At 45.7% G+C, this 27985-nt stretch overlaps 1 protein-coding gene across 8 annotated transcripts in view; it reads left to right on the top strand.

Moving 5' to 3' along the window:
* The window catches only part of PRDM15 (PR/SET domain 15), an 86707-nt gene that overhangs the window by 8151 nt on the left and 50571 nt on the right, over positions 1–27985 (top strand). For 6 of the 8 annotated variants that reach the window (XM_077479853.1, XM_077479854.1, XM_077479852.1 and 3 more), the window contains exons 2-4: positions 12507–12553; positions 15226–15319; positions 18500–18653. In XM_077479853.1, the coding sequence (XP_077335979.1) occupies positions 12517–12553; positions 15226–15319; positions 18500–18653 (285 nt within the window). In that variant the 5' untranslated portion in view covers positions 12507–12516. Of the gene's footprint in view, positions 1–2567; positions 2641–12506; positions 12554–15225; positions 15320–18499; positions 18654–27985 lie in introns of all 8 variants that reach the window. The other 2 variants (XM_077479851.1, XM_077479850.1) reach the window with 2 other exon arrangements.

Genomic DNA, 27985 nt, shown 5'->3' with positions numbered 1-27985 from the left:
AACACTCCATTCATCATCCCCATCCTCTACTTCACCCTCCTCCCCAACACTCCATTCATCATCCCCATCCTCTACTTCACCCTCCTCCCCAACACTCCATTCATCATCCCCATCCTCTACTTCACCCTCCTCCCCCAACACTCCATTCATCATCCCCATCCTCTACTTCACCCTCCTCCCCCAACACTCCATTCATCATCCCCATCCTCTACTTCACCCTCCTCCCCCAACACTCCATTCATCGTCCTCTACTTCACCCTCCCCAACACTCCATTCATCATCCCCCATCCTCTACTTCACCCTCCTCCCCAACACTCCATTCATCATCCCCCATCCTCTACTTCACCCTCCTCCCCCAACACTCCATTCATCATCCCCCATCCTCTACTTCACCCTCCTCCCCCAACACTCCATTCATCATCCCCATCCTCTACTTCACCCTCCTCCCCAACACTCCATTCATCATCCTCTACTTCACCCTCCTCCCCAACACTCCATTCATCATCCCCATCCTCTACTTCACCCTCCTCCCCAACACTCCATTCATCATCCCCATCCTCTACTTCACCCTCCCCAACACTCCATTCATCATCCCCATCCTCTACTTCACCCTCCTCCCCAACACTCCATTCATCATCCCCATCCTCTACTTCACCCTCCTCCCCAACACTCCATTCATCATCCCCATCCTCTACTTCACCCTCCTCCCCCAACACTCCATTCATCATCCCCATCCTCTACTTCACCCTCCTCCCCCAACACTCCATTCATCATCCCCATCCTCTACTTCACCCTCCTCCCCCAACACTCCATTCATCGTCCTCTACTTCACCCTCCCCAACACTCCATTCATCATCCCCATCCTCTACTTCACCCTCCCCAACACTCCATTCATCATCCCCATACTCTGCTTCACCCTCCTCCCCCAACACTCCATTCATCATCCCCATCCTCTACTTCACCCTCCCCAACACTCCATTCATCATCCTCATCCTCTGCTTCCCCCAACACTTCATTCATCATCTCCATCCTCTCCTTCACCTTCCTCCCCCAACACCCCTCCAGTCATCCATCCTCCTGCTTCACCCTCTTCCCCAGCACCCCTCCATTATCATCTACATCCTCTACTTCACCCTCCTCCCCAGCTCTCAATTCATCATCTCCATCCTCTGCTTCACCTAGCATTCCATTAATCATCTCCATACTCTGCTTCACCCAACTCCCCAACCATCATCTCCATCCTCTGCTTCACCCTCCTCCCCAACACTCCATTCATCATCCCCATCCTCTACTTCACCCTCCTCCCCAACACTTCATCTTCGTCTCCATTCATCATCACCATCCTCCCCCAACACTCCATTCATCACTTCCATCCTCTCCATTCATCATCTCCATCCTCTGCTTCTCCTACCTCCCCCAACACTCCATTCATCATCTCCATCCTCTGCTTCTCCTACCTCCCCCAACACTCCATTCATCATCTCCATCCTCTGAGTTCTGGAGCTTATAAATATATAGTGATATATGAATAAATAAATACACTAACAATCCCCATAAATAAAAATATGTAATAATAATATAAATATTAAATTAATGGACACCCAAACCAGAAAAAAATGGTGTGTGTGTGTGTGTGTGTGTGTGTGTACACACACACACAATTATATATTTCTGAATACTATGTAATAAATAACATAGTACACACACCCCCAAAAAAATCATTGTACTGTGTACCAGGGCGCCTAATCTGATGGAACACTGTAGTGAAAAGAAGGCGGCAGCAGACATCTTAGTACACCCAGCTACGTCTTTAATTTAAGAGTCATTTTAGCAATAAGCCGTGTGTGTATGTATGTGTGTATATATATATATATGTATGTGTGTATATATATATATATATATAAAAATACAGTAATATCTCTGGTTTGCAAGTAATGTGGTATACGTGTGGTGTGTTTTTTTTTTTTTCCCCCCGCACCTCTGGCCGCATACAGCAGCGCCCCCGCTGTATAGCATATTGACATCTGTGATGATGTTTTGATGTAAAAAAATTTAAAGCGGCTGGACACAAGCAGTAGGAAGGTGGCGGAGACCATGTTGCCATCACTGATCAGAGCTAAACTTTTAGTCTTTACAAATTAAACATGCAAATGGGATGAGAGATGTCAGTGTGTTATTATTTATTTCAATACGCTCATTTTACTGCAAGAATGACTATTAAACTAAAGACACAGCTGGGTGTAGAAAGATGTCCGCTGTCGTATTTTGAGTACAGGCGTTCCGTCCGATTAAGCAACCTGGTAACGGCTTTACGCATGCACCGGTGACGGAGCGTCACTTCCGTTACCATATCTGATGGGTCGCCTAATCTGACGGAACACTGGTGTCACAGCCTACTCGGAGAAGAAGTTGGCAGCTCTAGCTGTCAAAGTTTGAATCTGTGTTTTATAAACAAGACTGCTCCAGATACAAAGATACAATGTAACATATTGTTACTTTTGTATCTTTCTTTTCATTCATCATTAGATCTGCAGATGATGCAAGGTATTATTTGTCACTTGTTACAGCACAAGCCAATCAGCGGGTCCGATGAATTATGGCCGATCGCCTGAGGGAATGACAGAAGAGAGACCTGAGTAGGTAAACAACACAGGAGGGCTCTCTACTGTTAGCGGCATTGTGCCGTTTTTAATTTTTAATTTTTCCCCTGACTAAGGCCCTTTTCATACTGGGGCAGTGGGTGCATCGGCAGTAAAGCTATTTTTAGCAGCGCTTTACTGCCAATTTTGCTGTGATATTTGGCCTGCTAGCGGGGTGCTTTTACCCCCCCCCCCCCCTGCGCTAGCGGCTGAGAGAGTTAAAACCAGCTGCAAATCGCTGCTGCAGCAGCGTTGTGCCGGCGGTGTAGCCGCGCTGCCCATTGATTTGATACACCGCTCCTTCACCACTCCAAAGATGCTGCTAGTAGGACTTTTTTTTTGTTTTTTAGGATCCTGCCAACGCACCACTCCAGTGAGAAAGTGGTCTGGTCTTTGGCCAGCAAAATGGTCCAGTCTGAAAGTGGTTAAAGACAGTGTCAAAAAAATATACATAATTTTTTTTTTTTTTTTTTTAAAGAGCCCTGTCCCGCCGAGCTCACGTAAGTCGCACCAGCATATGAAAACTGTGTTCAAACGTGAGGTATCGCTGCGATCGTTTAACGTCGCCAATGGAGATTTTTAAGTGCCAATGTTTGTTGCCATTCGGCAAGTGGGCGCAATTTTGAAGCATGACATGTTGTTGGCTATCAATATGGCTAACTTTACTGTTTGTGTGTGTGTGTGTATGTGTGTTATTATTTTATTTTTTATTTTTTTATTTAAAAGTGTATTTTTCCCCCCCCCCCAAAATAATTGGGCTTGTAAGACCGCTGTGCAAACATGGTGTGACATCAACAACCGCCATTTTATTCTCTAGGGTGTCTGAAAAAAATAAATATATATTCTAAAATGTTTGGGGGTTCTAAGTAATTTTCAAGCAAAAAAAGTGATTAATGAAAACGCCATCCCCAAAAACACATTGCACGTAGGCACCCATTTAACCCCTTGATCGTGCTAGATGTTAACCCATTATCACTGATCACTGTACTGGTGATGTCAGTGACAGTTAGTCAGACCCCCCCCCCCCCCCCCCCAGTGTCCGTGTCATATCGGCTGCTGTACTATCGCATTATAAGCCACTAAGCACCGCCATTACTAGTATTAAAAAATAAATCATAATTCTAGTATATATGACATCATTTGCAGACGTTATAACTTTCAATCAAATATAAGTGTCGGTATTTATTTTTATTTTTTTTACCAACGACCTGTAGCAGAATATAGTTTAGCCCAGGGCTTGACAAATTTGCTTGGAATCTAGGAGCCAGCTTAAAAAGTTAGGAGCCAGGTCGGTAACGGCGATCCGGACCTGTCCCTGGCCTGACATGGAGACGAGTGAGGGGAAGATAGCGCCGCAGCCCCCCCCCCCCCCCCTTTTTTTTTTTTACTTTTTACAAAAAAAAATATATATATATTATAATGAGAAGCCATTTACCAGCCACCACACTCACCGTTGGGCAAAAGGCGCCAGATGACGCCCGCAATCACTTCCTTCTCTTCACTTTGGGAAGGAAATGGGCGGGCAGTGAAAAACAGGCAGGGGAGCTTCACTCCATTAGGAATTAGCATTATTGGAATAGGGTGTAATTTCTACATCCACCACAAGATGGCGCCAGACTACCGAAAGATTTTAGAAGGCCGCAAAGCCGCGGCCTCAATTACTGGCCGGCGCGGCCCGATGCAATTGCGCGGCGGAGTTCGGGGTCCAAATGGAGACGGGATACCCCAGCAGCGTTGCCCCCAGTCGCCAGGACACGAATTCTAGGCGCAAATGCGACCAGACGCCCGGGGTTTGTCGAGCCCTGGTTTAGCCAAAATTGATGAAGACATTTTTGTTTTAAATTTTTTTTTTAATTGGATATGTTTTATAGTAGAAAGTAAAAAATATTGGGTTTTATTTTTTTCATTTAATATTGTGAAAAATAAACAGCGGTGATCAAGTACCATCAAAAGAAAGCTTTATTTGTGTGGAAAAAAAATAGGATATAAATTTCATTTTAGATACAGTGTTGCGTGACCGCAATTACCAGTTGAAGTAGTGCAATGCTAAATGGGAAAAAAAATGGCCTGATCATGAGGGGGGGGGGGGGGGGGTGGGGTAAAATCTTCTGGTGCTGAAGTGGTTAAAGTGGTTGTAAACCCTTACAAACCACTTTGACCTACAGGTAGGGATGAGCTTCGTGTTCGAGTCGAACGTATGTACATTGGCTGTTCGTCCGTTCGGCGAAATCCGAACATTTTAGTCCGTTCGTGTCAAATTCGTGTGCGATGGCGCAGTGCATTGCTGGCTCATGATTGGCCAAGCATGCACTGTGACCCCGCATGCTTGGCCAATCGCAGCGCCAGCAGCGAGGAGACCCATGATTGGCCACAGGCAGGATGCCTGTGGCCAATCATAGCTCAGGCTGTGTAGTGCACGCCCCACACTATATAAGGCCGCCATCGCGGCGGCCTCGTGTAGTGTGTTGGCGTCTGAAGCAGTGGGTGTTCTGTGTACCTTCAACACAGTACACACCGATCGTTTTCGGCCAATTTTTCTATCTTGCTGTTGTGTAGTGGTTATTGTCTGTGCCCTGACCGCAGTATACACCGCTATATTCACCTCATCTATATAGCTAGTGATCTATCTTTTATAATAGAGCTTGCAGTCAGTAGTGTTAGGAGATAGTGCGTGCTGAGTTAGAGTAGGATTTTGCAATATCAATCAATTGGATCGATCTGCAAATGCTGTCTCATGTACCCCTTAAATGGACAAAGCCTACTTGATCTTTATGCGCAGCCCCTGTGCCCATCAAGCGTAGCCCCTGTGCCCATCAAGCGTAGCCCCTGTGCCCATCAAGCGCCACCACTGTGCCCATCAAGCGCCGCCACTGTGCCCATCAAGCGCCGCCACTGTGCCCATCAAGCGCCGCCACTGTGCCCATCAAGCGCCACCACTGTGCCCATCAAGCGCCACCACTGTGCCCATCAAGCGCCACCACTGTGCCCATCAATTGCCACCACTGTGCCCATCAATTGCCACCACTGTGCCCATCAATTGCCACCACTGTGCCCATCAATTGCCACCACTGTGCCCATCAATTGCCACCACTGTGCCATCAAACGCAAGCCACTGTGCCCATTAAGAGCAGCCATTGTGCCAACTACCATACCTATCAATTGCTGCCAGTATGCCCATCAATTGCTGCCAGTGTACCCATCAATTGCCGCTCCTGTGCCCCATCAAATGCTGCCAGTGTGCCCATCATTTGCCGCTGCAACTGTGCCCCATCAAATGCTGGCAGTGTGTATCACCCCGGCACTTGCCTGTCTCGCAGCGGGTCAGTGGCGGTGTCCTGCGTGCTCCTTGATGTCTTCTTCCGTCCTCTCTATCAGGCGTCCAATCACAGCGTCTGATGTTTCAGCCAATCAGGTGACAGATAACAGACCCGAGCACCTGATTGGCTGAGAGGTGGTTCAGTGTTAGCAAAGTGAATTCCTTCGCTTTGCTAACAAACAATTGAGTGAGCAGCAAACGCACAGCATTGCACCCGCTGTTCACCTTTTTGGGTGCATATTAGAGTCTATGGCTCTAATCAGGTGCTTCCAAAAAAAAAAAACCCATCACTATAATTCAGGTGCCCAGCGCCAGAAAAGGGGCCAGACACCTGAATAGGGGGTGTCAGCGGGGACTATAAATAGATTCATGCAAGGCATGAATCTATCTATGGTGATAGAGCGGTGACAGAAGAGAGGGGGCAGCGCTCCTGCGCCCTTTACGGACGCACTGCCACTGTATGTTATACTTTTCATTTAAAGCCCCTCTCAGAGATAAAATCCACACCCCTGCCTGTTGTAGCCACTTCCTATTGGATGGGCTATGGTAAAAAAAAGGTGGACGTCAGCAGAGAGGATTGGAGGAGACTGGTGGTCCCCTGGGTCGGTGGTACTCCTAACAGTGGGGATGTGGGATCTAGTTTGGGGATTTACGCGGGTATATCTGGCTTCACACAGTAAGGGGGAAAATGCCTAATAGAAAAAGATAGTGGGTATTTAAGTCAAATAATGAAGAGGTAGAGAAAACATTTTGGGAGCCCAATGGATCTAGCAAATTATGCATTCTAATTATTTTCCTATTGCATTCTTCTTTCTTTTCTCCAGTACCACTACATTAAACTCCCACTTAAATTAATATTTTATTGCTTCATAGGCAGAACAAATGTCATTTGTAATTATATGGCAGAGTTTGCAGTGTGGTGGCACCAGCACCAGTGCCTAAGGCCCAATTTTTCTGCCCCTGTTTAACAGGGACATGTAATTACAATTCTTGATATAATATTTCACAGGAGGGCCCCTTCCTGTGCCCACCCAGAGTAACGGTGAGGACTTATAGTGTTGTGGCACCAGCACCACAACCACCAAAGGTCAATTTTTCTACCACTGTTCAACAATGGCATGTAATTACAATTCTTGATATAATCGTTCACAGCAGGGCGCTCCAGCGCCCACCAAGAGTCACTTTGAGGGCTTACAATGTTGTGGCAAAACCAACACCTTGTTCCGCCATTTCTGCAGCGCATATAGGGCAGGCCCCTACTTTCAAACATCCAACTTACAAACATCTCCCACTTGCAAACGGAAGGAGACAACAGCAAGTGAGATGAAAAAAGATGGACGACAAAACAAATTATACAGGGGTGATAACCCTTCCCTATGTTTTCCAAAAAGCTTAAAAATAGTTTTTTTGACTGGAGCTACACTTTAAAAATGTATCGGTTGAAAATTACAAACAGATTCAACTTAACACAACAAACCTACACAGTCCCTGTCTTGTTTGCACCGCCTGTATACTGCTGTTCTGAGTATATAGGGCCTGGGGGCCACACGCATTTCTTTTTTGTAATATGGGTACAGCGTTCCCCTTAATATGCGTACAAGACCCAAATAGGCTGGTAATGGGCAGGGAGGGCTACCCATGCCATTTTTCTCAATGATTTTCAACCATATTGCAGGAACCAGATATAACATTAAAACCGCAAGCAGTTTTAAATGGTGTTATTTCCGTTTAATGTCATTTTGTGCAGGGACTGTTCTAAACACGGGAAACACGTGGCACTTCACAGGCATACTACAGACACCCCCCAGGCACCATATTTAAAGGAATATTTCACTTTTTTTTTTTCACTTTAATCGTCATTAAAATCAGTGCTCCCGCCAAAACGGCCGTTTTTAAAACTTTTTTTTGCATTGACCCATGTCCCCTGAGGCAGGAGGCAGGTCGCCAAACCCTTTTTAGGACAGTATCTTGCATATTAGCCGTTAAAATTAGCACTTCATTTCGAACGTTCGAGTCCCATAGACTTCAGTGGGGTTCTAACGTTCGTTCGAACTTGGGGTCCGTTCGAAAGTTCTGGTGCGAACCGAACCGGGGGGTGTTCGGCTCATCACTACCTACAGGTAAGCCTAGATTAAGGCTTACCTGTAGGTCCAAGAAATATCTCCTAAACCTGTACGGTTTAGGAGATATTTGCCCGAAAACAGGCACCGCTGTCTACAGCGCATGCGCTGTGGACAGCGGTGCGCAGGCGCACTGAGCGCGGCATTTCCAACAACGGAGCTGCCGCGCGTGACGGCTCCCGTGCGCATGCGCGGGAGTGACGTCATCGCGGCTCCGCCGAATGACAGCGGCGGAGCTGCGAGACCCCACCGAGAAGATGGATGCGGCGGACTACAGGGGACATCGGTGACATCACTGGCTCCTGTGTCAGGTAAGTGACACATAATGGGCTACTATGCGATACATAGTAGTCCATTATGCTTTACCTTTGCAGGGAATCAAAGAGGAAGTAAACCCATCAGGGTTTACTTCCTCTCTAAAAGGAAAGCAATAATGGTTAAAGTACAGTTTTGCTTTTAGCATATGACACTCGACTCAAAGAAAACTGTAAATCGGGTCATAGAAATGAAGACCTAAGAATACTGCAAGTTAAAGTGGATCTACAATCATTTTATAGTATGTGTGTTTTTTTTTTTATGTTAAGTGGATGCTCAGTAATCCTTAAAGTGATTGTAAAGTCCCTTTTATTTATTTAGAATAAAAATAACAAACATGTTATACTTACCACCTCTGTGCAGTGGTTTTTGCACAGAGCAGCCCTGATCCTCCTCTTCTCAGGTCCCTTTTCAGTGATCCTGGCTCCTCCCTCCTGTCGAGTGCCCCCACAGCCAGCAACTTCTTATGGGGGCACTGGAGCCGAGACGGAGCCCCGACTCTGCCTCGCCCCCTCTCCCCTGATTGGCTGGCTGACTTTGACAGCTGCGGGAGCCAATGGCGTAGCTGCTGTGAATCAGCCAATCACTAAGAGTGTCCCGGACAGCTTAGACATTCATGGACATCGATTGAAAGAGAGAGGGGGCTCGGGTAAGGAATTAGGGGGGGGGGGGGGCACTGCGGCAGAAGGTTTTTTTTGTCTTAATGCATAGACTCCATTTAGATGAACCTTCTACCTTTTGCAACTCCTTTTACGGGTCAGTTCACACTGGTGCGATGTCAGACACAGCATTGCTGTGCAAATCGCATGCGATATCTGTGCGATCCGCATTCAGCCATATTAACTATCTGATTTCGCATTGAACTTGTGCAGGACCTTTTTTTTTTTTTTTTTTTTTTTTGTTTTTTTGTTTTTGTTTTTTGTCCGCACCAGAATCGGATCATATGGGTGTTCACATTCATGTGATCTGATTCCTGTCTGAATTCACAGTTCACACGGCGATCTGTCAACCATTCTTGGGGTGTCATTAAGTTTGTATTGAGAGCCGCAGCGGTTCTCGGAGGGCAGTGTGGACCGATGGCGATTCAGGCGCGATGCGGGAACCCGCACTGGATTCGCAGGGTTTCCCACATCACAGCAGTGTGACTCGAGCCTTCGGCTGCATTCACACAGGTGATTGGGGCCGCTGTGAATAGTAGAAGCTGGAGTCAGACTCCTGTTAGGGGAGGCCGCTGGCCCTGTTCATTATAATGACAGGTTGTCGTGCAGCAGCTTTTCAGCTCTCTGCGCAGCCAGCCAATACCTGCAGTGATCGCTGTTGGACATACACAAAATGCATCCAGCAGGGGTCAGCGCAGGTATCCCCCAGCACCCCCTAATTACTTACCCGAGCCTCTTCTCTCTCCAGTGATGTCCACGAGTCTCTTAGCTGTCCCAGACACTCCTGAGTACCATTGGCTCCGGCGGCTGTCAATCAAAATCAGTCAGCCAATCAGGCGAGAGAGGAGGCTGGGTCAGGTTCCATACCTGAATGGATACACGGAGCTCTGACTTGGCTCAGGTGCCCCCTGTAACTGGCTGTGGGGGCACTCTGAGGAGGGAGGGGCCAGGAGCACCATGGGGGGGGACCCTAGAAGAGAAGGATCAGGGCTGCTCTGTACAAAACCAACTGCACAGAGGAAGGAAGTATAACCTGTTTGTTTTAAAAACGAGCCTTTACAATCACTTTAACCTCCTCCCGCCCGCCCTATAGCCGAATGACGGCCTTAGAGCGGGCGGGTTCCTTCGCCTGGACGGCCTGGTGTTTACTTCCGCAATGCGCGCCGCCGGGGGGGCGCATCGCGGAAGTTTTGTATTCGCCGTGTCTCCCGGAGGCAGGCAAATACAGATCGCCATGAACGGCCAATCAAAGCGGCCGTTCACAGCGCGATCGCAGCTGCCAATGGGAGATGATCTCGTATGTAAACATGAGATCATCTCCCATTGCCGTATCTCTCCCTCCAAACAGACAGCGTGTGAGGAGGGAGAGCGATCTGTGTGTCAGCCCCAGTGCCAGTGCCATCTGTCAGCCCAGTGCCATCTGCCAGTAGTGCCGCCTGCCGTCAGCCCCAGTGCCGCCAGCGCCACCTGCCGCCCGTCAGCCCCAGTGCCGCCCGTCAGCCCCAGTGCCGCCCGCCCCAGTGCCACCTGCCAGTGCCATCCGTCAGCCCCAGTGCCGTCAGTGCCGCCAGTGCCACCTGCCAGCGCCAGTGCCACCTGCCAGTGCCACCTGCCACCACCAGTGCCACTTGCTAGTGCCACCTGCCAGCGCCAGTGCCATCTGCCAGTGCCATCTGCCTCCAGTGCCATCTGTCAGTGCCACGTGTCGTCAGTGCCACGTGGGGTCACTTTGTGGACATTTCCATTGTCCTGGTGCTCCAGGGCCTTCAAAACTGTAATAGGTGGTTGAGAAATAAGATGTGTAATTTATGCTCCTAGAACGCCTGATGGTGCTATTTCAATATTGGGCCTCTGTATGTGGCCAGACTGTGTAAAAGTCTCACACATTTGGTATCGTTATACTCAGGAGGAGTAGTAGAACGTATTGGGTGTCATTTTTTTCTATGTACATGCTATGTGTTGGAAATATCTTATAAATGGACAACTTTACGTAAAAAAAAAAATGCGTTTTCATTTTTTTTCCACATTTTCCCAAAACTTCTGGAAAAAAAATGAACCATTCAAACGACTCATTATGCCTCATAGATTATACGTTGGGGTGTTATCTTTCCAAAATGGGGTCACTTTGTGGGCATTTCCATTGTTCTGGTGCTCCAGGGCCTTCAAAAATGTAATAGGTGGTTGAGAAATGAAATGTGTAATTTATGCTCCTAGAACGCCTGATGGTGCTATTTCAATATTGGGCCTCTCTATGTGGCCAGACTGTGTAAAAGTCTCACACATTTGGTATCGTAATACTCAGAAGGAGTAGCAGAACGTATTTTGGGGTGTCATTTGTGGTATACACATGCCATGTGAGAGAAGTTATTTCTCTCACATTTCTATTACATTGAAAATTTTGTGAGGGGGGGAAAAAAAAATAAAAATCTTCATTTTGCAAAGAATTGTGGGAAAAAGATGACAACATCAAAAACCTCACCATGCATCTTAGTAAATACCTTGGAATGTCTACTTTCCAAAAAGGGGTCATTTAGGGGGTATTTGTACTTTCCTGACTTGTTGGGGTTGCAAGAAATGAGATAGGCCACCAGTACATCAGGTGTGATCAATTTTGTGCGATTCGCACCACAGCTTGTCGACTCTCTAACTTTCACAAAGACCAAATAATATCCACTAATTTGGGTTATTTTTACCAAAGATATGTAGCCGTATAAATTGTGGCCAAAATTTATGAAAAAAAAATTATAATTTGCAAAATTTTATCGCAAACAAAGAAATATGCGTTTTTTTTCAAAATTTTCGGTCTTTTTTCATTTATAGTGCAAAAAATAAAAACCCCAGAGGTGATCAAATACCACCAAAAGAAAGCTCTATTTGTGGGGAAAAAAGGACACAAAATTCATTTGGGTACAGTGTTGCATGACTGAGTAATTGTCATTCAAAGTGTGAGAGCACCAAAAGCTGAAAATTGGTCTGGTCAGGAAGGGTGTTTAAGTGCCCAGTAAGCAAGTGGTTAAAGTATTTTTTCTCTAGAATTGCCTAACGCAATGATATACTTCTGGAGTAAATTGAAGGGGTTGTAAACCCTCACGTTTTTTTCACCTTCATGCATCCAATGCATGAAGGTGAAAAAACAGCTGACAGTGACCGGCCCCCGTTTTACCTGAACCCTGGAACTTGACCCGACGGGGACGCGGTGTCTCTCTGCCCGGGGTTCTCGGCTCTTGATTGTATAGATTGATGGCAGCGCAGCCATTGGCTCCAGCTGCCGTCAATCAAATCCAATGACGGGGGTGGGGTCGAGTCCTGCATTTGGCCTCTATGGACGCTGAATGCAACCGTCTTCACTCCCCTCTTATACCCTTTAAGGTTATGATGGTCCAATTAGTTGCTAGAATCTTTAATGTGTCATGTTCTATTTAGTAACTCTCTGATTTTTTTTTTTATTTCTTTCCAGGTGATTTATAATGGCACAAGGCCCTATAGATGAATCCGTGTTCCTATGTAAGTGTTATTTGTTATAACCAAAGATATTATGTTGAACCCCTTTTGCTGTTGTTTTTTTTGTGGTGGACATCTAACACTAGTTCAGTTTAGGTCGCCCCTGAGATCAAGTGCAACTGATGCCTATGAGGATCGTTTGTCCATTGTCATCCATCCACCGACGGATGATAAAATAGACATCAATGCATCTGAATGGAAAAACTGATGTAAATCGACGATCGTCCTTTTACAACCGTTTCCGTCAACACAATTTATTTTGGAACGGCTCAATTCCCTATTAAAAAAAAAAAAAAAAGGAAAAAAAAAAAAAACGGCTGAGATGTAAACGGACAAATGGTCAATTTTTGCATGACAGAAAAACCCCGGGACTCCAGTGGTTAAGGACTCTAGCTGGCAGATGTAAAAAAAAACTGATGTAAACGTTACACGTTTTTTACTTTGATCAGTTCATTTGGGGGAAAAAAAAAAAGTTACTGAACGGAAAGAGTCCTAAGGGTTTAGTGTCTCCTTTCTGACACCATAAGCACCAACTTCCTGTGACCTGGGGGGATTTTCATATCTGTTGTTGCCTCCAGTAATATCTAATGCTTTCCTTTTTATTTGGTGTGGCCATTTTAAAACAAAGCAAGTCATAGATTATGCAATTTTTTGGGTTTGTTTTTTATTTTCCCGTGGGTGTAAAGAAGATTAATAAATTCCCCCATCAACACTGACACTATATTGTATTCTGCTGATTGGGGGCTTCCCTGCTGGCAGAACACAATGATCACTGCTGGCTGCTATAGCCACCAGCGGTGATTTCATGGGGAAAAAAAGCTGACAGGCTGGTTGCACTGAAGTCGGTCGATGGATTAACCTCAGGACAACCAGCCAGTCCATAGGTGGATCTAGTCTTGGTTGGTCCCTGCTGAACCGGTCGAGATTCAGTCCTTCTATAGCCAGCTTAAAGAGGAGGTCCAGCCCCCCCATGAGAATTTTAAAGTCAGCAGCTACAAATACTGAAGATGCTGACTTTTAATATATGGACGCTTACCTGTCCAGGGAAGGGCCGTATTGTAATGGTGGGCATACCCACCAAACAATCTACTTTTTTTTGTCCTGTTCAGCCCACAGGCTGAATAGGACAACAAGAACCAGAGATGTACTGGTATGTTGCTGGATTTTGAGTGATTATACCAGAATTATGGCTGCAGGTTTAGGTATCAATCTTTTCAGCCAGCAGTCGGCTTTCATGTAAAAGCAATCCTAGTAGCTAATTTAGCCTCTAGACTGCTCTTACAAGCAGTGGGAGGGAATTTCCCCCATTCCCCCCCCCCCCCCCCCCCCCACCTCCACCATCTTCATGGTTTTCTCTGGCTGTCCTGTCCCAACAGGGAACCTGAGAATGCAGCCGGTGATTCGCCAAGCTGACCATAGAGCTGATCAGAGACCAGAACCGCTCCAATCATCTCTATGGCCTAAGAAACGGGACACTACGAGCATTTCATGACTTTGATTTCGCCGGATATAAATAGCGCCATTGGGAAAGCATTTTATCACACCAATCTTGGTGTGGTCAGATGCTTTGAGGGCAGAGGAGAGATCTAGAGTCTAATAGACCCCAATTTTTTCAAAAAGAGTACCTGTCGCTACCTATTGCTATAATAGGGGATACTTGCATTCCTTGAGATAACAATACAATAAAAATTATAAAAAAATGAAAGGAATAGTTTTAAAAATAAAATAAAAAAGCAAAATTAAATAAAAAAATAAAAAAAAGCAGTGTCAGCAGCACTGTGGGCTGGATCTGTAGTGCCCACAGTGCTGCTCTGTGACAGGTACCCAGCCATGCTCTGCCAGTACCCAGCCATGCTCTGCCAGTACCCAGCCATGCTCTGCCAGTACCCAGCCATGCTCTGCCAGTACCCAGCCATGCTCTGCCAGTACCCAGCCATGCTCTGCCAATATTACAGTGGGGGAGATTGTGGATATTACAGTGGGGGAGATGACAAGGATATTACAGTGGGGACTATATGGTGGTGGTATTTTCTCAGGTTTTTTTAATTCAATCATATTTTCTGATCAGAGGAACGATCCTATCCGTGAGTTTTTTGATCCGTTGCACCCCTAATGTCCTGTTTGGTACCCATGTACTCAGCATAAGATCATCTTTATTTCATCAAACATTTGAGCAATATAGTGTGTTTTAGTGCATTCAAATTTTAAAATTTTTAAAATTGTGTTTTTGAATATTTTGTTAAAGCTAAAAAAAAATTCCCAAGGAAGGTCCCTGCAATAGATTTGGAGATTTTTACTCGCTCCTCTGGCAGCCCGTGTCTCCAATCTCCTGTCCACTCCAGGGCTGTGACCTCCGTCAGTCTCTTCAGAATTCAGAATTTCTTGGAGTGTCGGATACTTGTTTGTTCCATCCTCCTACCCCTAAAACTGATCGATGAAAGGGTCAGAGGATGAAACCACACGGGGCATCTGACACAATGTAAAAAAACAAAAAAAAATGTTCTATAGCAAGGATCTTGCTTTAGAATTTTTTTATTTTGCCCTTTAAAATTTCATGTTGTGTGTGTGTGTGTTTTTATTTATTTATTTATTTATTTATTTATTTTTTTGGCATGATGAATTTTTAACTTTTTTGCTTCCCTTTTTTTTTGTCAAACCTGCAATTCTATGTGTAGGGTGTGACGACTGTGGCCAGTACCATGACTCGGAGTGTCCAGAGTTGGGTCCAGTGGTGACTGTCCAGGACTCTTTTGTTCTGAGCAGAGCCAGGTGAGTAGATGAAAACGAGAAAAGACGTGTAACCTACTTTACAGTGTTTTAATGCGTTCCTAAACCCACAACAGTAAAATCTGTCCTGTATAAGCTGAATAGCATGCTTGTTAAGCCCAATACACACTATCAGATTTTCTGCTGATTTTTGTCTTCAGATTTACCGAAACCATGTAGTAGAAGGGCCCGCCTGATTGCATACAAATTGAAACACCTAAGGTTTGACCTCATATTATATGCTTTTGGTAAATCTGATGGAAAAAATCTGCAGAAAATCTGATAGTGTGTATGGGGCTTAAGGCTTCATGTATACGGGGCATTTTTCCAACCTCTCCTTAACGATTTAACTTGACAGATAGTAACCGACGTTTAAAACATCAGTTTTGCCGTGTTTACATGCCGCGTTTAGCCACGCTTAGCTACGTTTGCATTTAGAAGCATTTGAACAGTTTATTTATTTTTTGTTTTATAGGCAAAAATTAAAAACTCCTGTAAACGAAACGTTTAGACGCGTTTGGCACTTGAAATGCCTCTAAACTCAGCGTCTGAACTGCTTGCTTTCCAAAAAAAGGCCTCTTAACTCAACTGCCTAAAAACTACGTTAAACGAACCAGTGTACATGGTCACATAGGATAACATTGGATAGGCCCCATGTACACAGGAAATGGGGCCTTAGGTGCTAAGCATGCTAAACACGCTGCTAAACATGTACACAGGTTCGTTCAATGTAGTTTTTAGGCAGTAACGTTTCTTTGGAAGCAAAAAAAATGGGTTCAGACGCCGAAGATTTCCAAGTTTCAGGTGCCAAACGTGGTACCAGCGTTTTAGACATGTTTTTTGTTTATGCGTTTTTTAACCACTTGCTTACTGGGCACTTAAACCCCCCTCAGTCCCAGACCAATTTTCAGCTTTCAGCGCTGATGCACTTTGAATGACAATTGCGCGGGCATACAACACTGTACCCAAATGAAATTTTTATCATTTTTTTCCCACAAGTAGAGCTTTCTTTTGGTGGTATTTAGTTACAGCTCGGAGTTTTATTTTTTGCTAAACAAACAAAAAAAGATGCAAAAAAAAAAAATCATGTTTTTAATAGTTTATTATAAAATTTTGCAAACGGGTCATTTTTCTCCTTCATTGAAGTGCGCTGATTAGGCGGCACTGATGGCTGCATTGGTGGGCACTGATGGCTGCATTGGTGGGCACTGATGGCTGCATTGGTGGGCACTGATGGCTGCATTGGTGGGCACTGATGGCTGCATTGGTGGGCACTGATGGCTGCATTGGTGGGCACTGATGGCTGCATTGGTGGGCACTGATGGCTGCATTGGTGGGCACTGATGGCTGCATTGGTGGGCACTGATGGCTGCATTGGTGGGCACTGATGGCTGCATTGGTGGGCACTGATGGCTGCATTGGTGGGCACTGATGGGCTGCATTGGTGGGCACTGATGGGCAAAGATGGGCACGGATAAGATGGCATGGATGGGCACTGATAGGTACCACTGATAGGTGGCACTGATAGGTGGCACTGATAGGTGGCTCTGCTGGGCACTGATGGGCGGCACTGCTGGGCACTGATGGGCGGCACTGGGTCGCAGCACCTTTGAGGCAGATTGTGGGCACTGTGGGTGGCACTGTTGGTGGCACTGCTGGATGGCACTGTGGGTGGCATTGTGGGTGGCACTGTGGGCACTATGGGCACTGATGGGGGGCACTGATGGGGGGCACTTTTATTCAGGATGGCACGGCGGTGGGCAGGTGGGCACTGGCAGGGGGCAGGTGGTCAGCTGTATTGCTGGCCGTGATCGGGACTGATGTCCCGATCACGGCCGCCGGTGATCGGCTTTTTTTTTTTCTCTCCTCGCGCTGTCAGCGCGAGGAGGAATAATAGCCGATTACCGGCTCCGTTCTATCACATGATCAGCTGTCATTGGCTGACAGCTGATCACGTGATGAGGGGTCGGGATCGACCCCTTGCACGGATCGGTGATCAGGCGAGTCTCACGGACTCGCCGATCACAGAGCGCGCCGCGCGCGCCCCTCAGGGGGCGCACAGGCCGCTCGTGTCCGGGACGATGTCAATAGACGTAGTCCCGGAAATGTAGGTCCGCGCTAATGCCGTCATTTGGCAATAGCGCGGATCTGTAGTGGTTAAAGGCACCCTATATATATTAGACCTGAAAAGACAAAACAGACAGGAAAACGATGAAAAAAATCATTAAAAAAGTTTAAAATGTTTTAATTACTTGCGATGATTCATAGACCATATATAGCCCTTACGAGTACTAATATCACCGAACAATATAAAAATATTCCTCAATGATCCCAGCGCTCAAACGGAAAGGAAGTTATCAAAATCTAATCCAATCATAAGCTGCTATCATAAAATAAATCATATATCATATAAATATATAGTATAAAACGTTTCTTATCGAATAATTTCTCCATCGTATAAAATATACTATATTGACAGCGCTAAATATTTAAGAAATTTCAAATCAATATATATATAAAAATTATATATAAACAGAGACGACATATATAGCCCTTGATGCAATGCAATACACCACTGGCATTGCTGTATCCAAATCGGGTCATTCTTTTTCAAGTAGAAGGTCAAATGTGACAATGGACATGGGTCTGAAATGAAAAAAAAATTGTCGGGGTCGGTATGCAGCAGTATGTACATGCTTGCGCAGTGAATGTCGGCAGGATATTTTTGTAATCAAAGGATGGGTCCAATGGTGACGAAACTTTGACTCTGGACCTCTCGGGCAACTTTTCTACGTCACTCTAGCCTCATCAAGAGCGATGTCAGGAGCATTTCCTCACATTTGTTCATTATGGGATCCATTGCAAACAAAAAGCACAGAAATAGAGGCAAATACAAGTAGACAACTGCGCTCTCTGCTGCTGCTACTCACTCTGGTCAAAATGGCTGAAATTGTAACTATGTTCTTTGAGCTTGGGGAGGGTCTTAAATGAGGTAATCTTAATACATTCTTCTAGACGCAAGCGCGGCATGCAAACGCTGCCAGTTTGGTGTGTATCCTGCAAAGTATGGCTCTCTCCATTAGAAACTGATGACTGTTGAATATACATGTGAAGGCGCTATGAGTTTAACTACACTGTCTTTTTTTTTTTTTTTTTTTTTTTTATTTATTCTTTTATTCTTAGATCATCTATTCCTGCCAACCTGGAGATCAAAAATATCGGAGATGGCACAGAGGGGGTGTTCGCCGTCACTTCATTGGTCAAGCGGACTCAGTTTGGGCCATTTGAATGTAAGAGAGTCGCCAAATTAGACAAAGAACCCGTCTTTTCTCTTAAGGTAAAGATTGCTGATTCCCTTGATTCCTGTCTAAATGTTTTTTATAACATAAGTGGCATTCCCATTGTTCCACAGCATGTATATATGTGTACCCTTTTAAAGACTACGTGGTCTGTGTCCCATCCTAAAGCCCAATTGAATCTTCAATTCTAAAGAGGTTGTAAACACTGAAAGTTTTAAAATCTTATGTGCAGCTCCCCCTCCCCCTCCTAAATACTTACCTGAGACCAATCTTAGTCCAGCACTGTGCCAAGGAGCGACGGCACTGCTCTGTCCCTCACTGGACTTCGGGAGGGCAGCGGGAGCCATTGGTTCCTGCTGCTTTCAGTCAAATCTGGTGATGAGGGAGCAGGGAGTTGAGTGTGTGTGTGTGTGTGGTAATAGCTTGCACGAATACCCCGAAGTCGAGGGCAGGATGAGCCAGGAGCACCAGCGGGGAACCCCAGAAGTAGAGGATCGGAGCTGCTCTGTGCAAAACGCGGCCCTATTTTACAATCACTTTAAGGCTTGGTTCACACTGTGACCTGAAAATTTGTGCGACTTATGATGCGACTTCCTGGCAACTTAACCACTTGCCGACCTGCTCACGCAGATATACTGTGGCAGGTTGGCTCTCCTGCACGAACTGACTTACCTGTACGTCAGTCTGCACAAGGATAGTGGGCGCGTGCCATGGGAGGGTGCCCGCGGACTCTGTCCGCAATTGCCTTGTACACAGGCAGAATGGGGAACTGCCTATATGAATGATGTAAGTAAATTATTTATTTACAAGAGAACATTAGGCAAAATGTAAAAAGCATCAGTTTAAACGTGCATGCCAAGTACCGTATTTATCGGCATGTAGCGCGCAGTGGCGTATAACACGCACCCCAACTTTAGGAGGGTAGTTTAAGGGAAACAACTTACATTTAAATGCCCATCAATGCAGCCTTATCCTTGTCCATACCTCCCCTTTTTTTATTTTTTTTAACTTCTTCTTCTCTTGTTTAACCACTTAAATACAAGACACTTTCACCCCCTTCCTGCCCAGGCCAATTTTCAGCTTTCAGAGCTGTCACACTTTGACAATTGCGCAGTCATGCTGCACTGTACCCATATGACATTTTTATAATTTTTTCTTTTCACACAAATGGAGCTTTCATTTTGTGGTATTTAACCACTTCACACAAAACTACTTACCCGCACGTCGGTACTTTTATACTAAATTATGGCAGCAGCTAGCTGCCAAAGTCCCAGTATTTGCAGGAATACCGTGCGTTTCTTTTTAGGGTAAAAGTGGTCTCCTGCAGTGGATTCACCGTGAGATCACTTTTATCGGTGGTGGGAGAGGTGTCCGCCACGCTCCGGTCGTTTCCGCCGCTTACTGGACCTGCCGGTAGCGACAGACAGTCGCGTCCTTTCCCGTAGATGCCTGGCTGCTGAGTGAGGGGAAGATGGCCACCGCTCGGCTCCATAGCATGGGATGGCATTTTAGTGTAAATATGAGATCTGAGGTCTTTTTGACCCTAGATCTCATTGTGGAAGAGGTCCTGTCATGCTTTCTTTCTATTTCAAGGGATATTTAAATGCAAAGTAAAATAATAAGAAAAAAAAATTGCCCCGTCCCGACGAGCAGAAGCGAACGCATACGTAAGTGAGGTATCGCCACGATCATTAGAGCGGGAGCAATAATTCTAGCCCTAGACTTCCTCTGTAATTTAAAACTGGTAACGTGTAGAAATTTTTAAACATTGCCTATGGAGATTTTTAAGGGTAGTTTGACGCGGGTGCGATTATGAAGCATAACTTTGGTATCAATTTACTCGGCGTAACATTATCTTTCACAATATAAAAACAATTTGGGCTAACTTTACTGTTTTTATTTATTTTTTTATTCAAAAAAAAGTGCACTTGTAAGATACAGAGTAACAAATAATTGCAACATGTATGTATGTATGTATGTATATGTAATTTTCTAGGCTTACCTGTAGGTCCAAGAAATATCTCCTAAACCTACACGGTTTAGGAGATATTTACCGAAAGACAGGCACCGCTGTCTACAGCGATATACCGCGCGTGGCGGCTCCCATACGCGGGAGTGATGTCTTCACGGAATGACAGCGGCGAGACCCACCGAGAAGATGGATGCGCCGGACTACAGAGGACAGCGGTGACATCGCTGGCTCCTGTGTCAGGTAAGTGACACATAATGGACTACTATGCGATGCATAGTAGTCCATTATTGGGATAGTTATACAAGTAAAGCCGCGCCTATGGAATAGGTCTTGATCAGCAGGAATATGTATAGGTATTGATTTATACCTGTGACCTTGTGTTCTATATAGTTTTTTATTGGTTACAATTCTTCTATCTAATTTTTGTCTTATTAAAAGATTAAGTATAAGCTTTCTTTATTTTATGAGGTTGCTGCCACCCTAATATGCGAAGGCTGCACTAAACAACCTGCATTAATGGAATGATTCTTGATTAAAGGTTATTGGCGCTACCTCCACCCAGTTAATTCCAATAACACTCTTTGCTTACTCAAACCTTTTATGTCTATCCATCACCTTAACGTGTCCCCAGGGACTATATGCATTAAACCCGTATTCCGTATTCTATCTCAACAACACCCCATATATCCAACACCTAAAACTCAAGGCAAAAACTGATTGCACCCCACTTTATATCACCTAAGTGAAATAGTGCCACTATAGTTTCATTAAGAATCTCCAATCAAAAAGATACACATACAAGAAATAAAAATAAAATAAAATAAAATAAAATAAAAAGTGATTGGTAGAGGCCTCTGCCGTGAAAAAGCCTAACTTCAAACAAAAAGCCAAAAAATACAGAAAAAAACACAGGTGTTTTTTTCTGTATTTTTTGGCTTTTTGTTTGAAGTTAGGCTTTTTCACGGCAGAGGCCTCTACCAATCACTTTTTATTTTATTTTATTTTATTTTATTTTTATTTCTTGTATGTGTATCTTTTTGATTGGAGATTCTTAATGAAACTATAGTGGCACTATTTCACTTAGGTGATATAAAGTGGGGTGCAATCAGTTTTTGCCTTGAGTTTTAGGTGTTGGATATATGGGGTGTTGTTGAGATAGAATACGGAATACGGGTTTAATGCATATAGTCCCTGGGGACACGTTAAGGTGATAGATAGATAGACATAAAAGGTTTGAGTAAGCAAAGAGTGTTATTGGAATTAACTGGGTGGAGGTAGCGCCAATAACCTTTAATCAAGAATCATAGTAGTCCATTATGCTTTACCTTTGCAGGGAATGAAAGGGGAAGTAAACTCATCAGGATTTACTTCCTCTTTAAGTGGTTAACCACTTGCCACCAGCCCTATAGCAAAATGAAGTTGGTAAAGTGGTTGCGATATCCTGACCGGACGTCGGCTGACGTCAGGATAACATGCTGTTGCGCCCCCGGGGGCATGCATCACAGTGATCATTGTTGTGGCATGTCAGTTTGACACAGTGCAACTCCGATCTAGGTAAAGAGTCTCTGACATAGACTCTACCACATGATCAGCCGTGTCCAGTCACGGCTGATCACGATGTAAACACAAAGACGTTTATCGGCTTTTCCTCACTCGCATCTCATAGACATGAGTAGAGGAGAGCCGAATGGCTGCCCCTCTGACACGGAGGGGTCTGCGCTGTTTACCCCCAGAATGGCATCCCTGGTGGCCATGGGTGGAAATGTGTGCCCACACATGATGCCAATCAGTGCCCACCAGCAATACCTGCCAGTGCCTCCTAATCAGTGATGCCTATCTGTGCTGCCTCGTCAGTGCCCGGCAGTGCAGCCTCATCAGTGAAGGAGAAAACTTACTTATTTACAAAAGTTTATAACGGAAACAAAAACTTTTTTTTTTCTCTTTTGTTCACTGACTGACACAGCTCCATTAGTCTTTACCGTAGGGTTATTACGCCACCTTCAGGAGAGGGCTGGACAGAACCTGTAATACATGTGAAAAAACAGAACTTTACAGTTCCGCCCAGGGGGCGGTCCCTCTGGTAACAACCCCTCAGCCCGCCTCCTGCGGCTCAGTTTTTTTTTTTTTCTGCCTAGTGAAGGAGATGGACCTAGGCTCCCTGTGGGACCATCGGTCCTGGGATTTTTTTGCTGAATGTTTGCCTTTTGCGCAAGATTTTAAGATCCTGTATTCTGCCATCAACAGCCGGCTGGGTGACAGGCTAGATAATCTATATCTTTGTAGTCTCCTCAGCCTGGCCATCGAGCGTATGCAGACCCTAGCTACACGCTGGGTCGGCCACGATATGCCCCTCAGGCTCCAGGGACAGCTGGTGAGCACAACGCTCTGGGGCACACATATGACCAGACTACCGATGTTCTTGTCACGGTGTGCGCCTTGGCCACCCCGTACTGCTCGGAGAGTGGGTCTGTGATGGGATGTCCCCAGCTCATCCGGATGGTAAGTACAGCTCTCCGTGCCTCGGTGGGATTGAGCAGCTGGGCATTCCCTGGGAGGTCGATTAGGGGGGTCACTCTCTTCTCTCCCTGTCCCTATTTGTCCTCCCCCTCCTGTGGGGGATGCTGCATGATGGGCTGCTGAGCAGTGTGTGTATCTGTAGCCAGGGGTCCCCTGGGGGGGGGGCTCTCACCTTACCTTGGGGGCTGCACTGGGTGTCTGGAGGTCTGCATGTGCTGATCGCCATAGCGCTGTTCTGCCACCATTTTCTTTGTCCTTTTACTGTGTACAGTTGTTTGTCAGTCATTTTTGGTGTGCCTCAGTGGAAAGCATGGTCAGGGGCCACTTTTTGTAGCTCAGCAGCCATCTTCCTTGTGATTATGTCCTTTATACAGGGTGGCCGGCGGCCATTTTTTTGTAGCCCAGTGCGTTTTTTTTATCCTCAGTGCTGGTCCTTGCTATTCAGAACGGTTCTTTGCTCAGGACACCTGGGAGCTGATACTGGATGCAGACAGGGCCGCTGATAGGCCAGTACAACTGGCCCTGCTTTACCAGGTCCGGCCAGCAGAGGGGCCTGCAACCTGAACAGATATGTCATTTAAAAAAAAAAAAAAAATCCTCCAGCCATGTCCCTTAATGTCGATCAGCGAAACACCGTGGCAGGAGGGGAGGAACTATTTCTTGTATTTCGGGTGCGGAAGAATGCCTCTTCCATGCTCGCTCCTCGTGCTGGCTTAAGTCCTGGCCAGTGCGTCCTCTGTAGTGCCTTCCCCCCTGGCGCAGCGGAGTGATTCCTTCCTGTCTCTTCGCGTGAGAAGTAGCAATAAGGCGACTCAGGGGAGCAGCGGCAGCAGAGGATATCAGCATCACCATCTGCACACGATGAGTTGAGGTGCTCCCAACACCCATTGTAATAGAATCATCCACATCCTCACAGTGCCTTATGATTCTCAGCATAGGATAATCATTGGCACAGGAGGTGCTCTATGGCTCTGTCAGTGTGTCACCCGCTGTTGTGTGCTGACTTTGTTGATTATGGCTGTACTGTGTGTTACAGATTGTACCACTGTCTGTACAGCCATAGCAAAGTCAGCACCGAACAGTATGTGACACACTTTGAAAGTGCCATAGAGCACCTATTGTGCTGTGTGAATAATTATCCTAATGCTATAAGGCCTCATGCACACAGGATGCTTTAAAAAACGATCCTCCTCTTGGCAGCAGCCTTTTGCCAGAAAAAATGCCTGACGCTTGTAATCGTGTCTAAGCGTTTACAGGCATAAAACACTTGGGCATTCATTTGATTGGCCAAAATAATAAGTTATTCTGGTCGATGAAATTAATTATCGCTCAAGCAGTAAACGTGCCTAATGGTAACATGCATTTAGGAGCATTTGCATTTGTCAAGCATTTTTTTGGTCAAAAAAACTGCTGCTCCTGGATGCACTGGCCATGGTTTTTTTTTTTTTTTTTTTTTTCCCTGCTTGTAAACACCCCTGCCACAAAAAATTAAAAAAATCTATGTGTGCATAGACACATAGCATAACAGGAAGGGGTGCTTGGAAGCAGTAAAAAAATGTGTGCATGAGGCCTAAAGATCACAAGGCACTGTGAGATGCTACTGTACACTTGTGTTTTTGGAGCAGTAAAAATGCACAGCTGAGCTACATTTTTACAGCCTTCAACCATTTCCCTTTAACCATGGCATTTTATATCAGAGCTGGGGCCTTGTTGCAAGCACGTCTTTTTCAAACACATACACGCATTTCCAGCTGTGGTCAGCAGCCAGGAGTGTGTGTATATTTGTAAAAGCAACTGTTGGGTTTCATGTTGAAGTGATGCAAGCAGTTCTGAAGTCACCTTTCACTTCCACAGCTGTTGTATCATATCCCCCCTCAACTTTTGGGGAGGGGGGCCCGGGGGCGGGGTCAAAGGGGGCCCCATCAGGTAGGCTGTATGGGGCCCCATGACTTCTAACAGCGGCCCTGGATGCAGACGCCTGTAACTGAATGACGCAGCACTCGGTCGGAGTTTTGAGTCCTGCTGTGGGGGCCCCTCAGTTTCCAGCAGCTAGGAGGGTGGGATTGTGCACCTGTCCTAAGTCCCCAAGGGTGGCAGACAGGGTGGGTCAGCATGGCTTTAGAAACTGGTGTTTTTTTTTCCCCAGAACTCCCTGCAATTGCAACCGGCTTGTCTGCAAACAGTGCAGTGTGCCTTTGGACGCTTTGTCAGCGGTCCTTGAAACGTTTGTTGCCAGGATGGAGGCGGTGTGCAGGCGCAAAAGTGATAAAAATCGGCCCCTGCCCCTCCCCCATCCCGTCCTCTGGGGAGAGCTCTGACGCAGACTCTGGCCCCGCTGAGACTGGCGGCCCTTGCTCTGTTGCTTCAGATGACGCTGACCAGGACCGCTCGGACAGTGAGCATGAGTCCCCGTCCGGGTCCGGGCAAGACAAAGCGCTAGTTGGAGCACTTATCACAGCTGTGCGTGATACCCTGAAAATTCAGGATACAGCAGGTTCCTCTGCTGAAGTAGCGGTCCCTTTTGGGTCCCGTAAGCAAGTCCGTACACCCAAGGTGTTTCCATATCTGACTTATCTTATTTCGATAAGTTCATATGCAAGGAATGGGGAAGCCCACAACGGACCTTCTCGGTGCCTAAAAGAATGGCGGTGCATTACCCCTTTGAGGAGAGCCTTCTTAAAAAAAAAAAAAAAAAAAAAAAAAAATAGTCGGCTCCTCCGGCTGTGGACCCCCCCCCAGTATCCAGGTTAAACACAGTAATCACAATAGATGATGGGACTCCTGCATTTAAGGACCCTACTGACAGGAAGGCCGAGGCTTGTTTACGTTTGTGGGGTCAGCAATACGCCCAGTACTGGCCACAGCACTTGTGTTGCAGACACTTACTGAATGGGAAAAACGTTTGCACTTCGAATTGGAGAAGCAGCAGGCTACTCCCATTTGCGTGGAAGTAGCAGACCAGTTAGCGCACGGCCTTAAGTATGTTTGTGGCGCGGCGCTGGATACGCTTCCCTTGCTGTCCAGTGCTTCACTGTCAGCAGTGGTGCTGCGGCGCCTGCTTTCGCTAAAATGCTGGTCTGTGGACCAGGCATCTAAAAAATAAAAAATAAAAAAAATCCTTGGTGAGCGGCTCTTTGGAGTCTTGTTGGGTGACATTATTAAGAATGTCACAGGTGGTAAGAGTACCTTGCTCCCACAGGCCAGGAAGACTAAGGAGACACGCCGCAGGCAAGGGCCCTCATTTTCCACTCAAAAGAGGCTTTTTCGTCCGTCCGGGACTTCGGCTAAACGCTCCCAGTCTGACAGGACGACCTCTGAGTGGAACCGCAAGCCTGCGAGCAAAAATGCTACCGCATGAAGGTTTGCCCCTGCCCGTCTCTCGGGTGGTGGGTCACCTTCGGGAGTTTGCAGCCCGGTGGGCCTCTCAGCTGTCCGACCAATGGGTCTGCGAAATTTCCTCTGGTGGCCAAGAGAGGAACTCTATCTTGTAGCCAAACAGATTCTTCCCCTCCAGCATACCCTTCCGGTTCTCCGGGAGGCCCTATTGGGGGCGGTAAAGGACCTGCTAAACGGCGGAGTGATATTACCTGTTCCAGAGTCGGAGCGCTTCCAGGGGTTCTACTCCAATCTGTAGTCCCCAAAAAGGAAGGGGTACGTCCAATCTTGGACCTGAAAGCCCTCGATTGCTTTGTTAAAGTACAGAGGTTCAGAATGGAATCAGTTCGCTCAGTAGTCACTGCACTCCATCAAGGGGACTCCCTGGCGTCTTTGGACATCCAGGATGCATACCTGCACATACCCATATGCCTCAGGCATCAGAGGTTTCTGCGATTTGCAGTTGGGGAAGCCCACTACCAGTTTGCGGCTCTCCCTTTTGGCTTGGCATCAGCCCCCTGAATCTTTACCAAGGTATTGGCTCCAATTTTGGCGTTGTTGCGACAACGCGGGATCACAATCGTAGGTTACCTAGACGATCTCCTCCTGAGATAGAGAGATATATAAACTATATATATATATATATATATATATATATATATATATATATATATATATATATATATATATATATATATATATATATATATATATATATATATATATATATATATATATATAACTATATATAGTTTGGGGGTTCTAACACCATAGAGAATAAAATGCCGGTTGTTGCAATTATTTGTTACTCTGTATCTTACAAGTGCACTTTTTTTGGAAAAAAAAAAAAATACCCTTTTTTGAATAAAAAATAAATAAAAAAAACAGTAAAGTTAGCCCAAATTGTTTTTATATTGTGAAAGATAATGTTACGCCGAGTAAACTGATACCAAACAAGTTATGCTTCATAATTGCACCCGCGTCAAACTTCCCCTAAAAATCTCCATAGGCAATGTTTAAAAATTTCTACACGTTACCAGTTTTAAGTTACAGAGGAAGTCTAGGGCTAGAATTATTGCTCCCGCTGTAACGATCGCGGCGATACCTCACTTACATACGCGTTCGCTTCTGCTCGTCGGGACGGGGCGATTTTTTTTTTTTTTTTTTTTTCTTATTATTTTACTTTGCATTTAAACATCCCTTGAAATAGAAAGAAAGCATGACAGGACCTCTTCAAATATGAGATCTAGGGTCAAAAAGACCTCAGATCTTATATTTACACTAAAATGCCATGGAGCCGTGCGGTGGCCATCTTCCCTTCACTCAGCAGCCAGGCATCTACAGGAAAGTACGCAATTGTCTGTCGCTACCTGCAGGTCCGGTAAGTGGCGGCAATGACCGGAGCGTGGCGGACACCTCTCCCACCACTGAAAAAATTTATTACATACACGTGTGTGTTTCAGACTCTACAGCACTAAAAATAGCACCTGAAAAAAAGCCTCAGTT

This window comes from Lithobates pipiens, unplaced genomic scaffold (genome assembly GCF_037356315.1).
Source record: "Lithobates pipiens isolate NorthernLeopardFrog02 unplaced genomic scaffold, aLitPip1_a1.2 Scaffold_16, whole genome shotgun sequence".
NCBI classification, from domain to species: Eukaryota; Metazoa; Chordata; class Amphibia; order Anura; family Ranidae; genus Lithobates; species Lithobates pipiens.
The sequence above is the reverse complement of the archived record's forward strand: the minus strand, read 5'-3'. Positions and strand labels throughout refer to the sequence as shown.